The sequence below is a fragment of the Macaca thibetana genome, chromosome 15, assembly GCF_024542745.1.
Source record: "Macaca thibetana thibetana isolate TM-01 chromosome 15, ASM2454274v1, whole genome shotgun sequence".
NCBI lineage: Eukaryota > Metazoa > Chordata > Mammalia > Primates > Cercopithecidae > Macaca > Macaca thibetana.
In genome coordinates, this window is record NC_065592.1 from 14,885,214 (window position 1) to 14,899,349 (window position 14,136).

Below are 14,136 nucleotides of genomic sequence, written 5' to 3' on the forward strand. Positions count from 1 at the left end.
GACAGACCTTCAGCTTATAGATCTGTAGCCACAATACAGAGTCTATAGGAGAATCCTTGAATGACCTAACCATATTGAAAGAAAATATAAAAGCGTCCAAGTATAGCCAAGTGAGAGAGGAAAAGAGGCTGATGCATTGTCTAACATCTGCTGTACTTCTCGTTAGTTTTGTTCTTTGCTATTCTGTGTGGACTTTGGAGAAGCCTAAGACAGCCTAACATGAATCCTATAATCTTCCTTCTGAATATTTATGTAGCGTGCCAGCTTCTAAGCTGTCCTTTGCGTTTTCCTACTTCCCCCTCATTTTCATGCTCTCAAATGAGGCCAACATTTCAAAAGCTAAATAAATGTTTGTGAATGTTTATAAAAGATTTGCATAAATTTGTCCTTGTCTGACAAAGATCACTTTTTTCTTATGCCAGTTCTGAAAAAAAATTTTTTTTAAGGTTTTGGTGCTTGTCTTGACAACAAAGTCCTGCATCCCAGAACAATGATTGCTGATTAAGTGGGTATGCAATTGTGACTGAATAGGCTTTCAAGATTCTGAGTAAAAAGACCTATCATCTGAAGGCTGAATTATAGAATTTAGAAAATGTTATCAGAAGTACACATTTAAATCTATTTTTTGGTACCATATCATTAGGTAAGACAAAGCAGTCTTACAAGTTAAAAGTATAGCCACCCATGGTTTAAAAAATTCTCCTGTATAAATTTTAATAATTAGAATGTTTCAATAACTCAGTGTATCACTTTTCTTCCCTAGGTTTGAACATATTTAAAAATAATTTTTAGACCTTCAGGTACTTTTTGGAAACTGTAACTCTACCAGTTGTATGCGTTAATACGGTTACCGGGGTGGTGATCAGAGGGAATTTACCAGGCAGTGCTTTAAGATATCTGAATGCTCAATCATACCTTGAGAAAATATAAACTACATGAAATATGTGTTAGGGCTTAATTATAGGACACACACACACACAGCACCCAGACACTTATGCCACCGACGGGTGTTTGCTGAATTCATTTATCTTTTAAAATTAGAATGGATTTTGTGGGGTGGCAGGGGAAGTTGTGGGTAGAGGTGCTAATTTAGTTCAGAGATATTTGAAGATTGGCAGGAGAGAGAGGTAACAGCCAGTTCTGTTAGTCCTTTGGTTGTATTGGTTTAGAGGTTTAAGTTGTCATTAAGGCACAAACTAGAGCCACTTCTCTGACACAGTTTTTATCACATCTGCTAGGCTTGTGTCCCAAGAGGAGACGTGGAGAGCAGTGAATTCAGCATGGGCCCATTATCGACTGCTTTTTCGTGTGTTGTAAAAGGAGTGAGACCTCAGGGAGGCTTGGAGCCTCCTCCCGTGTAATGTCCAAGTCAGATTTGAAGGACTGGTGGCAGGAAAGCTTTGGCCTTGGGGTGTGAATTCTAAGAAATAGAGGCACAATTAAGTTTAAAAAATTCAAGGACTTTGAGCTTGATAATGAAAGATTTTTCTCTAGACTAATGTGAGCAGAAAAGTTGCCCATCTGTGCACATTTTTGTGTGCATTTAAAATATTTAAAAGCTGACAGCTTTTAATACGCTTACAAAATAGTATTTCTATCAGTGCTCTTTTTTTTTTTTTTCCTTTTCTTTTAAAATAATATCTTCCTGAGGGCAGGTTGCCTCTTCAGTGAAATCATGTTTGCAATTTTACTGTTGGGACCCCTGTTCCTTTGGTATGTTCTGACTTGTGTCCCCTCCTCCCCTCTTCCTTTCGGAAATATTGATAACATAAATGTTCAGATAACAGGAATTAAAATGCTTAAGGAAATGAGCAAGAGAAAATATTTTAGAGTAATCATATTAAGTCCAAGGAATTACCACTGAGTTCTGATGTCACTGAATGCTAATTGTAAGAGCTCATAACCAAATCATTTGTTCATTTTGGAAGTACAGTATTTGAATTGTAGCATGTGTGAAGAATTTTATTGGCATTTCATGCTGACCTTATAAATATAGCTCTCTCATTTTCAACCACTTTGTGTAAGATTTAAAATTAATAAAAGGGAATCTTGAAATAGAGGATGTTATATAATGTGATTATGGAATAACTTTGTTTTAGATAAGTTTGAAGAACATGCAAAAGGATAAAGTAATTTTGTTAAAAAGTTTTAAAAATAAGATTATTTTTGCTTCAGACTTCAAAGGACATGAAGATGTATACTTAAAAGTGGTTTCAGAGGGGTCTCTTTTACTGTTGAAAGCGTTCTTCTGCACTTAATGTCCTTGATAATTTAGATATACAGTTTATATGATACTTGTTTATAGAGTATGATGAATTTATTATAATTTTATCTTTGAATTACAACACTGATACTACATATTAGGTATTACACAAATTGCATAATTATAACATGTGTATGACTCAGAATTAACTGAAGTTTATAAAAAGTAAACTAGGGGTAAATATTGAAATGTACCAAAGAAAGGAAGCAGACTCTGTAGCATTTGAGCAGCTTTGTTAGAAATTTGACCTGGCTTTTATGTTTGGGTGTTGAAAGGCCTTTCTGTAAAACCCCTTATTCCAGGCTTCTTTTTCCCACTGGAAAAAAATAAAAATTTGGTTGTAATTATGCTATGGGTCTTAGATTTAATTTGACACTTATAGTGAAGGAGAAAAATTTTATTTCCTGTGTTCACATTTAGGAAACTTCTGATCAACATTCTTGAACTTGGTGCTAATTAAGCTTCCAAGAACAACTGCTTTACCCTTCTTAATCATAAGCATTTAACACCTTTGTGAGCTTTCACTGGGAGCCCCTGGTTTTAACTTGATATGGCTTAAGGTAGAAATTCTGTTAGCTTTTTTGTATGTTTGGATTTTGCATGTGTTCTGTTTTTAACTTTCAACTTGAGTTTTAAGATCATCAATCAGAGGCTTTTCTTTCAAGTAAGTGGCACTGCTCCCAATTGCAGGACTTAGAGGGTCAGCATTTCCCTTATGGTATTAAAAAAAAATTAAACATAGGGAGTATTTTAGGAATTTGAGCTCCACTGATCTTTTCATCACACACCTACATTTTGAAATGAACAAATAAATTAGATATAAGAAACCCAGGAAATGTTCTCCCACGGTTTCCCTTCCCCTTCCTCTTTCACTCTTGTTTTTGGACAAAGGTAAATTATCAACTGCTATATCGGCTTTCAGCAAGCCACAAAGAGGCTAATTGTGGCTTTACATATTTTAAAATACATTCATTTTTCAAGCTATCTCTTCTCTTTATTTAAATGTTTTCCTGCACACATGTTTTTCCCTTTGAACTATTGTGAATATGTCTCATCTCCCTACATTCTGTAACTCCAGTGGACACTATAATCACCCTGCACTTTTATCTTTCAGATGGCATTTATTTATGGGGTGTGTATGTCTGTGTTTTCATCTGCCAAATAAAACTAATTTTTGTTTATAGGTTTCAGTGAAGCAATGAAAACAAAGTATTTGACATCTGGAATGTTGGTCGTTGCAGGATTTCCTATAGCCCCCTACCTAGCACCCCAAGGTCAGGGTGAATTAGTCTAGCCTTCTCATTAATAATCCCAGTTAACTTCATTGAATTTGGTCTTCGAGGTTTTGCTTCCAGATAGGATTCTATAATGGATAATATTATACATTTAAAACTGTACTGCGTTCTTAGGCTCAGTATCAACGGAATGTAATCTAATTTCTCCAGATTGGAGTAAATTCAGGCTTTCTGACCAGATGAGAATTAGAATTGGATGAAGTGAATCCAAAGTAGACTGAAATGAATCTCGAGTTCATTTCTGAATTTCATTTGCAAGTGTATCCAGCGTTAGGTGTGTTAATTTCATATTTTGGTTCATACTCTGAGGCTTGGTATCTCTTGTGGGCAGAGTTTTGTAGATGTTACTTTTCTACTGCACTATGCAATCTGCTTCTTCATGTATGCATAACTGAAAGATTTGTGCAACTGCCTCTCTAACACACTTCCTCCCTGCCCCCTCTGCTCTTATTTCTTCCCACATGAAGTATCATATATTTTGTTAGGAAGAAAAGCCCTTTTGGAAATTGCCTATTTCATAAATTGTCTGGTGACACAAAGGGGTTGAATGCTGTATTCTTGTCTCATTTATTTTGAAAACTTTGCTACTGAACTCACCTTAATCAATGAGCTCAGTGTTGTCTCCAATAAGTTATGTGTTGGATATATTGATTGGGAGGGATTTTAGAAAACCCGTCTGGGGTTTATAATGTCAGCAGTGTTTTGATTATGAAAAGAGTTGGAACCTGGGGACATGGAACCAGGTGGCGAATGTCCTAAAGCCAGTGGTGACATGGTGGACTGGTTTCCTCCTGGGATCTAGTTCATGCCCTGCACTTTAACTGTGGTGACTGGCTACTATAGATTCACTTTTTTTGCTCATTAAAATGTTAAAAAATCAAACTGTACATAAAAAGATTTGTGAAAATATAAACTTGGGAATTGATCTGTAGAGCTGGCACGCAGTCCTCCCCACCCCCTGCCTTAGCAATGAGGTCATTTACATTTCATCAGCTGTGCTGCATCCCCAAGATCCGATTTATGTGGCAGTAGTTGAAGTTGCACCGACGCTGGTTGTCTAAAAGAGCTTGTGTAGGCAAGAGAAATGGGAAAGAGAACAAGAAAATTACCATCTTTAAAAAAAGTGCCCTAGCCAAAGACACAAGTTCTAGAGAGAAAAAGCAGTTGGTACCTGGTTAATGACTGTTGTCCCAATAAAGTTAATACTGAAAGACTGGGACACTGCCATGAATGTGGTGCTCAAAATATATTTAAATCAGGATTTTAAAGCCCCCTCTCTCGGAGAGTGGTACTTTTCGTATTCGAATAATTGTATTTCTCTTTGGGAAAAGAGGATAAGGCATGAATGTTTATGTGTAAGGAAAACATCAGTATTAAGAAAATGCGTTTATGTAATTGGTTTATTAAATTGGTTTATTGCAGTTTTTATTTACAGAGAACATTGCTTGTTTTTCCCTGCCTCTTCCTGTCCTCCCCTTCCCAAATTAGGAAGTAGATATCTCAGTTCCAATTGCGATAATATGTGAATATGCCGAACACAGAGTAGATGCTCATTTTTGTTTTTTCTTCTGACGGCACACCACCATCTTGTTTGACTTAAATTGGAATATCAAGCTCTTGTAATATCACAAACATGAAGGAACATATTGTAATGTACCAACATGTGCCTACATTGCCTATATTCCCTTTCTTCCTCCCCTCCCCCCGCCCCATTGCTTAATTAGATTTATTGCTGTTTGCTTGGGTAAAAAGGAAAGCTGGTGGGTGGTTACACTCAGCCTACACTGGGTATTTTGATATTTGTTCTCATATTATCTGACAGACAAGTTCAAGGTTGGTTATTACTCTTGACATTAGAGAGTGGTAAAAAGTTTCTATATTGTAGTGAGTAATAAGTTGGGCATATTAGATTCCTTTGACTCTGCTGTAGAGCACAATGCCTTCTCATAGCCATGGGGGTCCTTTCTTTCAAAAATCTTTGAGGCCTTTTGCCAGTGCAACTCCAGCATAGAGTAGAGAAGTGCTTTCTGCACCTGTAACTTTTGAGGGGTAAAGGATAGCTGTCTTTGTAGCCGATGTTGGCAATGAGTGAGCACTGAATACTGAGTTTTAAAGAATGGCTATTTTATATACTGAAATTAAGAGATGCTTTCTGTTACTATTCAAAACTTGAAGTGGAAGGAAATTTGTAAGGAATTTGTGTCTGTGTAAATCATAAGGGTTTTGTGTATGTGAATTATACTATACTTCATAATTAGCACTGCAGGCGTTAAATGTTTTATGTGATCTCTTTTCCTATCTTTGCCTGATAATAACATTATGCACTGAAAAATTGCCTTTGTTCTGATTCTGTATTACCTATTGCAGTTTAAGCATGATTAGTTTATAAACAGTATATATGCCTGAATGCCACATTATAAAATTAACTAATATATAGGTAATGTTTCTTAGAATATGCTGAGGTCTTCTCATCCACTCTTTTTCACTTCTTAGTTTCCTATTCATTTGTTACTTTATTTCATGGCATGCCTTAGCAGTGGTGTGATATACATAGTACCAGTCCAAGATGATATTAAAAAATAGGATATGCTCAATTGAATTATGTAGGCGGAACATGCTCTGGCAGAGCAAGTCAATGTGCTTTCTGCTTCATTGAGTGGGTTATTAGATTGATGTGGTTTATTTCTTGAATGATAGAACTGGTTTTAAAAATAAATGAAGCGAGAAGCATCAATTCAGTTAGCATTGATAATTCATTATTATTGGTTAGAAAAGTGCTACATTTGTAAACTGATCTTTAATTTATCACTTGGATTAGGGTTTGCAATGGGCAGGTTTGTTTTAATTTGAACCAGCTTCTCAATGACTGAAAAATGTGTTCTTCATTTTGTCTTGAAGTTGGGATTTTAAATAGTTAAAAAGCAAATCAAATGCATGAAAGGAATACTTTTTTAAAATTTATAACATTGGTCTATGAACTTATGATAAGCACCAACCGTGGGCTGTCCAAGTCTGCAGTTAAATTAAGTCAAGCTAAGGAAAATTCTATGAAGGAAATGATAACTAACTACCTGTCTATGTGGTTAGCTATGTGTATATGTGCTATACATATGAAATGTGTCTTCTAGGGAAAGTCACACACCACTGTTTATTGTGTGTCATGTACTGTCTTTTTCTGTGGTAATGTCTTTTATGAATAAGTTGTTAAGATGTCACCTTACTTTGTGTACCCTAATCCTGAATACTGTGCTTGGCTTTATGTACCTATATATGTATTTTTTTTAAAAAAAGACATTTAAACTGGTAGTTTGCTTTAGATTTTAGTAAATTAAAATCAGGTGAGTATGTTCAATTATGGTGATATTTCAATAAGAATAGTATATACTTAAAATTGTTACAGTTTGGTTCCAAAATAAATGTATGCCCAAAATGGCAACTTCTTTGTAAAGTTAGTAAATGAAGTTTTAAACTCTAAAAAATGTAGCTGACATTGTTCAGGGACAATTATCTTCAAGTTGGCTTTCCATTCTGCTGTGATTTGGCCTATTGATGTTGGGAAGCGTTGTCTAATCCCGGCCCCCTCTGTTCCTAGGTAACAGGCAAAAACGGTGCCAGCAACAGCGGCCCTGCCAGGCCAAACCCATGTGGCTCGGTGTTATTCACTCTGATCCATATGGTCAGGCTGGAGATGTTCCCTGGAGGGGTGTTAACACTCAGCAACCCAACCGCCTCCCTCCCTTCAGAGCTTTCCTGCATGGCTCCTGCTGCTTGCCCATGTGTGATTCTTGATTAATTTTTCATTTTTAATGAAGTTTGATCATGTTTATTATTTCTCATGATTGACTGCCTGGTACTCCTCCCATGTAATTGATAAAGCCCATATTTCTTCATCTGTCTCCTCTTTCTTTAGGGTAAAGTTCCTAGATTGTGTGCTGTGGTTAATGTTAGATTTATTGGTCCCATTAGATGTATAAATTATCTCTCTTTCTCTCCACAGGAAGTTCTACAGACTTTGACCAAGTTTTGTTTCCCCTTCTATATGGACAGGTAGTGTCAGATTTTCAAACCTTACTAGAAAAAAAGTGTCAATAAACCTGCTATAGAAAATAAAAACCATACCATTCTTAACATTCTGTCTGTTTAACCATGATTTAAGATACCTGTGTTCCAAGGAGAGTTGCAATATTCTCCCTTCCTGGGGTTTTTATTGACACTATCAAAAAGTTTAAAGCTTAGAGCTTTGCGTTGGTTAGTTTGTGAGATGTATTTTGTATGGCATTAAATTTTTAATTTTGGTTATCAGACTTAAAAACTGTGATTAAGAATGGTTGGTATTTAATCTGGTGCTCTTTAATTGTTATTTAAATATGAATATATTTGGCTTAAACAAGTAATATTATTTGATTCCAAAGTTTTGTATTATATAGACTTTGTTTTTCCTAGACTTCAACTTATAATTTAAATCAGCCTAGCCCTATCTTGTTTAAAGGTATTCAGCAGGAAATATTGCTAAATAGTGTTTTATATTTTGTTTAGGTGGCTAAGAATGGTATCTCTGGGGAAAGCAGAATTTTCTATAGATTTTGAGATTAGAAAGTACAAAACCACCTAAACATTTCCTTGGTATTTACATTGTGATAAACTGTTTCTTAGGTAGGTACAAATATAATAACTCTAAGACAATTAAAATAGTCTAAGGGTTTTTTTTTCTTTTTAACGAGCCACTGGTTAATGATAAGAATTTTAGAAGAGCTTTGTTTTTTTTACTTTATAAAACTAATGTATTAACTATATTAATAAAATGACAATTATTTTATTTTCAAAAAAATCTACTCTTTTTCATTACAGTTGAAGCATTATTTTTTTACATTCGTTTATTTGCCCACTTAATTGTTGTCTCTTCAGTTTTCTCTCAATGGAAATTTGAACTGTGAAACTGTACATACATTACATCTTAAAAAATCCACTTTTATTGACAGAAAGGTTATAGAAAATAACATTGTAAGTAAGAAATGCCGTAATATGGTCCAAGAAAGCTGTAAAATTTGTGCTTATCTTCAGGAAGATTCTATCATGTATTTTAGTGTAACCAAACAAGGCAAAGCCTTTAAGATTTCAGTGATTTAGAGTATATGTGGGTAGTATGATGTTTGCATCTTTTCTATACGTTGTAATACCACTGTCCTGGTTTATTTGGCATAAACCTAAAAATGGTATGAGATGAGAATTGGTAGCCAAAGGAGTTTAAAAGGTACTAAAAAGCAACTCTGGAATGTTGCCAGCCACTTTTAATCACTGCTCTCCCTGGTTCTAACATTTTATTTTTTCTTAAGCCAATCAACCATTGTAGTATTTCCAGACTCAGACCTTGTAAATCCTGGTACCAGGAATGTTTTAGTAGCAGGTTGATGCTCAAAAAAGAATAGCCTTAATTCTAAGAGGGTCAGTCTTTGTAATGAGGGTCCTCTTGTCTCTTCTTTAGCCTATTCCTCCTAAAAATAGCAAGGAAGTAGGTTTTGTTTAGAGATATTTAATGCAAACTTCACATTTATATGTATGAATTAGCAATGCTTGAAATCTCCTCCAGCTACTTATAAAATGTATGACAAATTATGACAAAGACATATTTATAAAAAGTAATAAAGCTGAAATGTTTTATAAATGTAGTTAGGTGTTTAACAAAGAAAAATAAGAGAATACATTTTTACATGGCTTGTTGTTAGAGTGGTGATTTGTTTTGGATAGGAGTTTCTTAATTGACTTTGTCAACTAATATTAGAAGAAATGCATAGAGATTAAACCTCTGTCTTCCCCACCAACGCACATGTGCAGGTGTGTGTGTGCATACACACACACACACACACACGCTCAAATTTCTTTTTCTCAGACTTATACCACACACACACTTCTTCTTACCTACCTGTCTGGGTGATTACATTCTGAAGTGGAAGACAAGCAGAGTTCTTAAGTGATAATTCTAAAATCTTTTTTGTTACCAAAAATATCTGATGCCTTTTTGTTGTTGTTAGAAATATATTTTTCTTCCAGAATCCTTCTCTCCAGATTATGTTCCCCTAATCATGTTCCTTTTTCTTTTCTTTTTTACAAAAGGATTTGAGGACAGAAATGTTTCTTTTTGGATATTTCATTCATTACCCTGTACAATAGTTCTTTCTTACATTGTATTATATTATATACCCTATGGGTGTTGATAACTTTTATTGATACCAAAAAATCATTTTATTTTGGGACTATATATTTTCTTTCTGTTCCCTTACCTCTAACCTTGGTATACTTTAATACAGAAGAGAAAATAATAACAAATAAAGTTCATATATAAGAAATATAAAGGTTTCAATGTCTTAATTTTTTTTATTAGTTTGCAATTAGCACTGTCAAATGGATATCCCCAGATTCTGAGGCCCACAAAGCCCCCTAGATGTGTTTATGATATTGTTTGACTTAGAAAATATGCCAGCCTGGGAAACAAGTAATGCCCCAGGTGATTGCGTTCAAAAAAGAAAGCTTCCTGATCTTTTCAGTATCTGTGCTTTTCTACCCCAAGGAACAGTCATAAAACTTGCTGACATTTCTAGTCTATATCAAGAGTGGGATTTTCACAGTCATCATCAAATCACCCGTTAACATTGACATCTTGCTGTCTCGTGTGTTGTTTTTAAGATTTTTCTTTTTGAAACTAGGACTTAGGAAAAATAATAAAGCCAGTAGCTTTTCAAAAGAATGTGCTTCCTCATATATTATCTCATTTTATCCTCCTATCATAAGAGATGAGAGCAGGTGCCATTATCTTCATTTGAACAAAATCCTAAGCTGCGGAGAAATCAGGACTAGGCCAAGGTTCTCTTAGCACAACCTAGATTTCCATCTCCCAGACAAATACCTTGTGGGGAAGAGATTTCCATCTCCCAGTAGCCCACCTTGTGGGGAAGACCAGTCACCAAATATATAGAGAGGGAGGAAAGGAAGGAAACAAGGATTCGATTTCCTTATTGATTCTAGTCAAAGTGCTGGGTGCTGCCACATCACTGTCTCATTTATTCTTCCTAGAAGCTCTAGAGCTAGATGGTGGTATCTTTTTTACAAAAGGGCAAAAGAAGGTTCAGAATGTAGACCATTGTGTTGGGTAATATGGGGGATAATGGAAATGGTCTCAGACTTGGAGCCCTGCCCTCCCAGTCCAGTCCAGGAATTATTATAAAGACATTTTAAACAGTATCCACCCAAAGGATAGTGAGGTTAGAGAAGACCAAAATGGTCAGAGAAAACTTCTTATGGTGGGGGAGACTTGTGTTGAGTCTGCCAGGACAGCAAGAAGTGGGCAAGTGGGAGGGAGAGCCTAACACCCCATCAACACTGAAGAGCAAAGTAGAGGAGAAGCCCCGTGTGAGCCTAGAGCTTGTTCAGCCAGAGCAGATGAAGCCTTCTGGGGAGAGGGTGACTGTGAGAACCTGGGCTCTGGCCACAGGAGGCCTTGAAAATGTGTGGGAACAAGACCACAGGATTTTAAAACTGAAATTCATCTGGTTCAAACTCCTCATTTTATAGAAGGAAAACCATGATCCACAGAGGTGAAATGGCTTGCTTATGGTCACAACTATGTAATTTACAGGGCTGGGAAAGGCGCCGGTACTCTTATTCCTAATCCAGAATTATTTCTACCCTAGAGTGTATATGAAGCTGTTGGTGAGAGGGAGTAGTGAAGTGTGTCAGTGTTGAGATTCCTCTATCAATCTCAAAAACTCATTATTACTAATAAAAGTAATCTCTTAAAAAAAAGACTTGTACCATTCCATATCGTGTTTGCTACTTGCTTGCCCTTGATAGCTGACAACCAGCTTCAGTTAGTCAAAGCACTTGAGAGATGCATTGGATGATGGAAAAGCTATTCTCTTCCATTTTTGTGTTTATTCTCTTTCCAAACCCGGAAAGTCAGCTACCATTCCGTTTTCCTGTAAATTATACTGACACACACAAATGACACGATAGTGAAATGCAATGAAATAATCTTTTCAGGGCCAGAGGCATCACTTAATGGTCAGTATGTAACCCCAGATGCAAATGTGGCTCAAATGCTACTTACCATTTTATTGGGTATCTGTTTTGTGCCAGGCATTGCCCTATGTTCCTGTAATAAAAGGTTACAAATTTGCAAGGTTACCATTATCCTCATGCCACACAGGAGGAAACAGAGGCTCAGATAGGCTTGATAACTACCCAAGGTCCCACTACCAGTTAGTGGTATAACTGCTTGCAGAACCCTCATTTGTCTGACCTCCAACTCCACCATACTTTCCCTGTTTTACCATACTGCCTCCATAAGATCCATAAGTAACCTAACAAATGATTTCATTTCAAAAGCAATAAAGCAATATATATTTATTGTAGAGAAGTAGGAAATTGAGAGAAAGAAGAAAATGAAACCCACACAGACATAGGACCAGTGCATTAGTATCTTATCTTCCCAGACCTCTCCTCTGCAGATTCACCCTGCTCTCCTTTCCAAACCTGAACCCACTGGGCCCATGAAGACCCTTTGTTTAGCCTACACTATAAGTTCAGCTGTGCCCCATGAATATTTTCTACAGAGTTGATGACAACGAAGCAGTTGGGCCTTAGTGGACAGAGTGTTGTGGGCAGCAACCAGGAGATCTGTGTTTCAGTTTTGGTTTTACCACTGCCCTGCTCTGTGCTGTGAGGCAAGTGACTTCTCCCCTGAGGTTCTTCATTTCTTCATGGATAAAATGAGGGAATTAGATTCCATCGATCTCTGCTGTTCCTTCTGCTTTTGATACTTTTTAATTCTACAGTTATGCTTCATGTTGACTTTGTCAGGCTCATATAGAGGGAATGGACAGAGCTCTGTTCTTAGGATCGTCTGGTGAGCTTCTCCAGCATGTAGGCATTGCCTGCTGTCTCAAGGTGTGTCACTTACTGTTGGTCCCCTCATATTTTGGGCCCATGTCATTCTCACCACTTGGATCTTTCAGCAGAGAAGGTGAGAAACTTGAGGCCTAGGCAGATATAAGGTATGTTTGTAGAAGGAAGCTTTGAGGCTCATGGAACTAAAGGCTGGGAGATGTGGTAGTTTGATGAAGCTTCTTTCCTGCCCCATGCCTCATACGCACTGAAGGAAAGGAGAAGTGACTGTTAGGTGCCCCTCCATGGACAACAGATAATTGTCAGTAAGCTATAATAACTAGAGGGGGACAAAATGCTTCAGTTCCATCTCTTGAATTTTATAATTGCATGACTGTAGTAATGATCATTTTTGTCATGTACCTACTATATGCTAGTTATCTTATATACATTATCTCTAATCTGAAACCACTCTGCAAAGTGATGGTGATTATTCTGATGATTTACAAATGAGATCAGAGAAATACAGTAACTTGTCTATGCCCACGTAACTGCTGAGTAACATGTCTGGGATTCTGATGTAAGGTCCAGGCCTTAATGTTTTCTCTTCTGTCCTGCATCATAAATCTCTGCTGAATCATTTCCAACAGCTTAAAAACAAGTTCTGGTATTCATCCTAAAAATAATAACCACCACTCAGTAGCTTTCTGATTCTCTATTTTTTGAACGAGTTATCTACACACTTCAACTTATCCCTCAGCCTTCTTCAGCTTGTCTTCTGCTTCTGTCATTCAACTAGAGCTGTTTTTATCAAGGTCATCTAAAATCTCCATATTGCTTAATTCAGTAGACATTGTTTTTTCCTCTTTTCATCTTTGATACAGTTGACCACTCCCTCGTTTGTTCTGCCTGGCTATTCTCCTTTCTTTGGTCTCTTCTCCACCCATCTTCTAAATTGGTGTTCCTATAAATTAGTCCTGGATCCTCTTTTGTTTCTCTGAACTCCCTCCCTAAGTGATCCCAGTCTTTACCATGGTGTTAAATACCATCTGTGTGTAGATGACTTCCAAATTTATAGCTTCAATCCAAACGTTTCCTCTGATTTCCTAACTAGTGTGTTCAACTCTGTACTTGACATTTCTATTTAGATGTTTTACAGGCTTCTCAGACTTAACATATCCCAAATGGAACTCTTGGATCTTCCCCCAAACTTGTTAGTCTTTCCTATCTTCAAATGGTAATATTCTGCCTTTTTGCTCCCCAATTCCCAGTCCATCTGCAAGCCTGTCATTCATATCTGCTAACTATAGCTTAAACTATCCATCCCTCTCCATCTCTACTCTCCCTACATGAGTTAAGCCACCATCCAGTCTCACCTGGACTACTGCAATCGCTTCCAGATTATTTTCTCCACTCCTACTTAGACCTTCTTCCAAACTGCTCTCTGTGTATGTCCGATCAAATATTTGAAGCTATAAACCAGAATTTTTTCTCTTGATCAAAATCATTCAATGGCATTCTATTACCTCCCCCGACTGCCAAAAAAAAAAAAAAAAAAAAAAAAAAATCCGAATTCTTTACCATGACCTGTGGGACTCTCTGCGTGATCTGGAGCTTGCTTTATCTAGCAACTTTGTGTGATGCCACTTCCCCGTTTATCTCCTGTGCTTTAGCAGGACTCCTGTCCTTTTGGTTCCTTGA

At 36.7% G+C, this 14,136-nt stretch overlaps 2 protein-coding genes across 11 annotated transcripts in view; one reads left to right on the forward strand and one right to left on the reverse strand.

Moving 5' to 3' along the window:
* Window positions 1–14,136, reverse strand: part of NEK6 (NIMA related kinase 6) — a 984,684-nt gene that overhangs the window by 586,203 nt on the left and 384,345 nt on the right. The gene's annotated exons all lie outside the window — the stretch shown is intronic.
* Window positions 1–14,136, forward strand: part of DENND1A (DENN domain containing 1A) — a 547,088-nt gene that overhangs the window by 152,938 nt on the left and 380,014 nt on the right. For 8 of the 10 annotated variants that reach the window (XM_050760581.1, XM_050760572.1, XM_050760574.1 and 5 more), the window contains one exon: window positions 7,556–7,605. The exons of the other annotated variants lie outside the window; for them this stretch is intronic. In XM_050760581.1, the coding sequence (XP_050616538.1) occupies window positions 7,556–7,605 (50 nt within the window). The remainder of the gene's footprint in view (window positions 1–7,555; window positions 7,606–14,136) is intronic. 10 annotated transcript variants of the gene reach the window in all.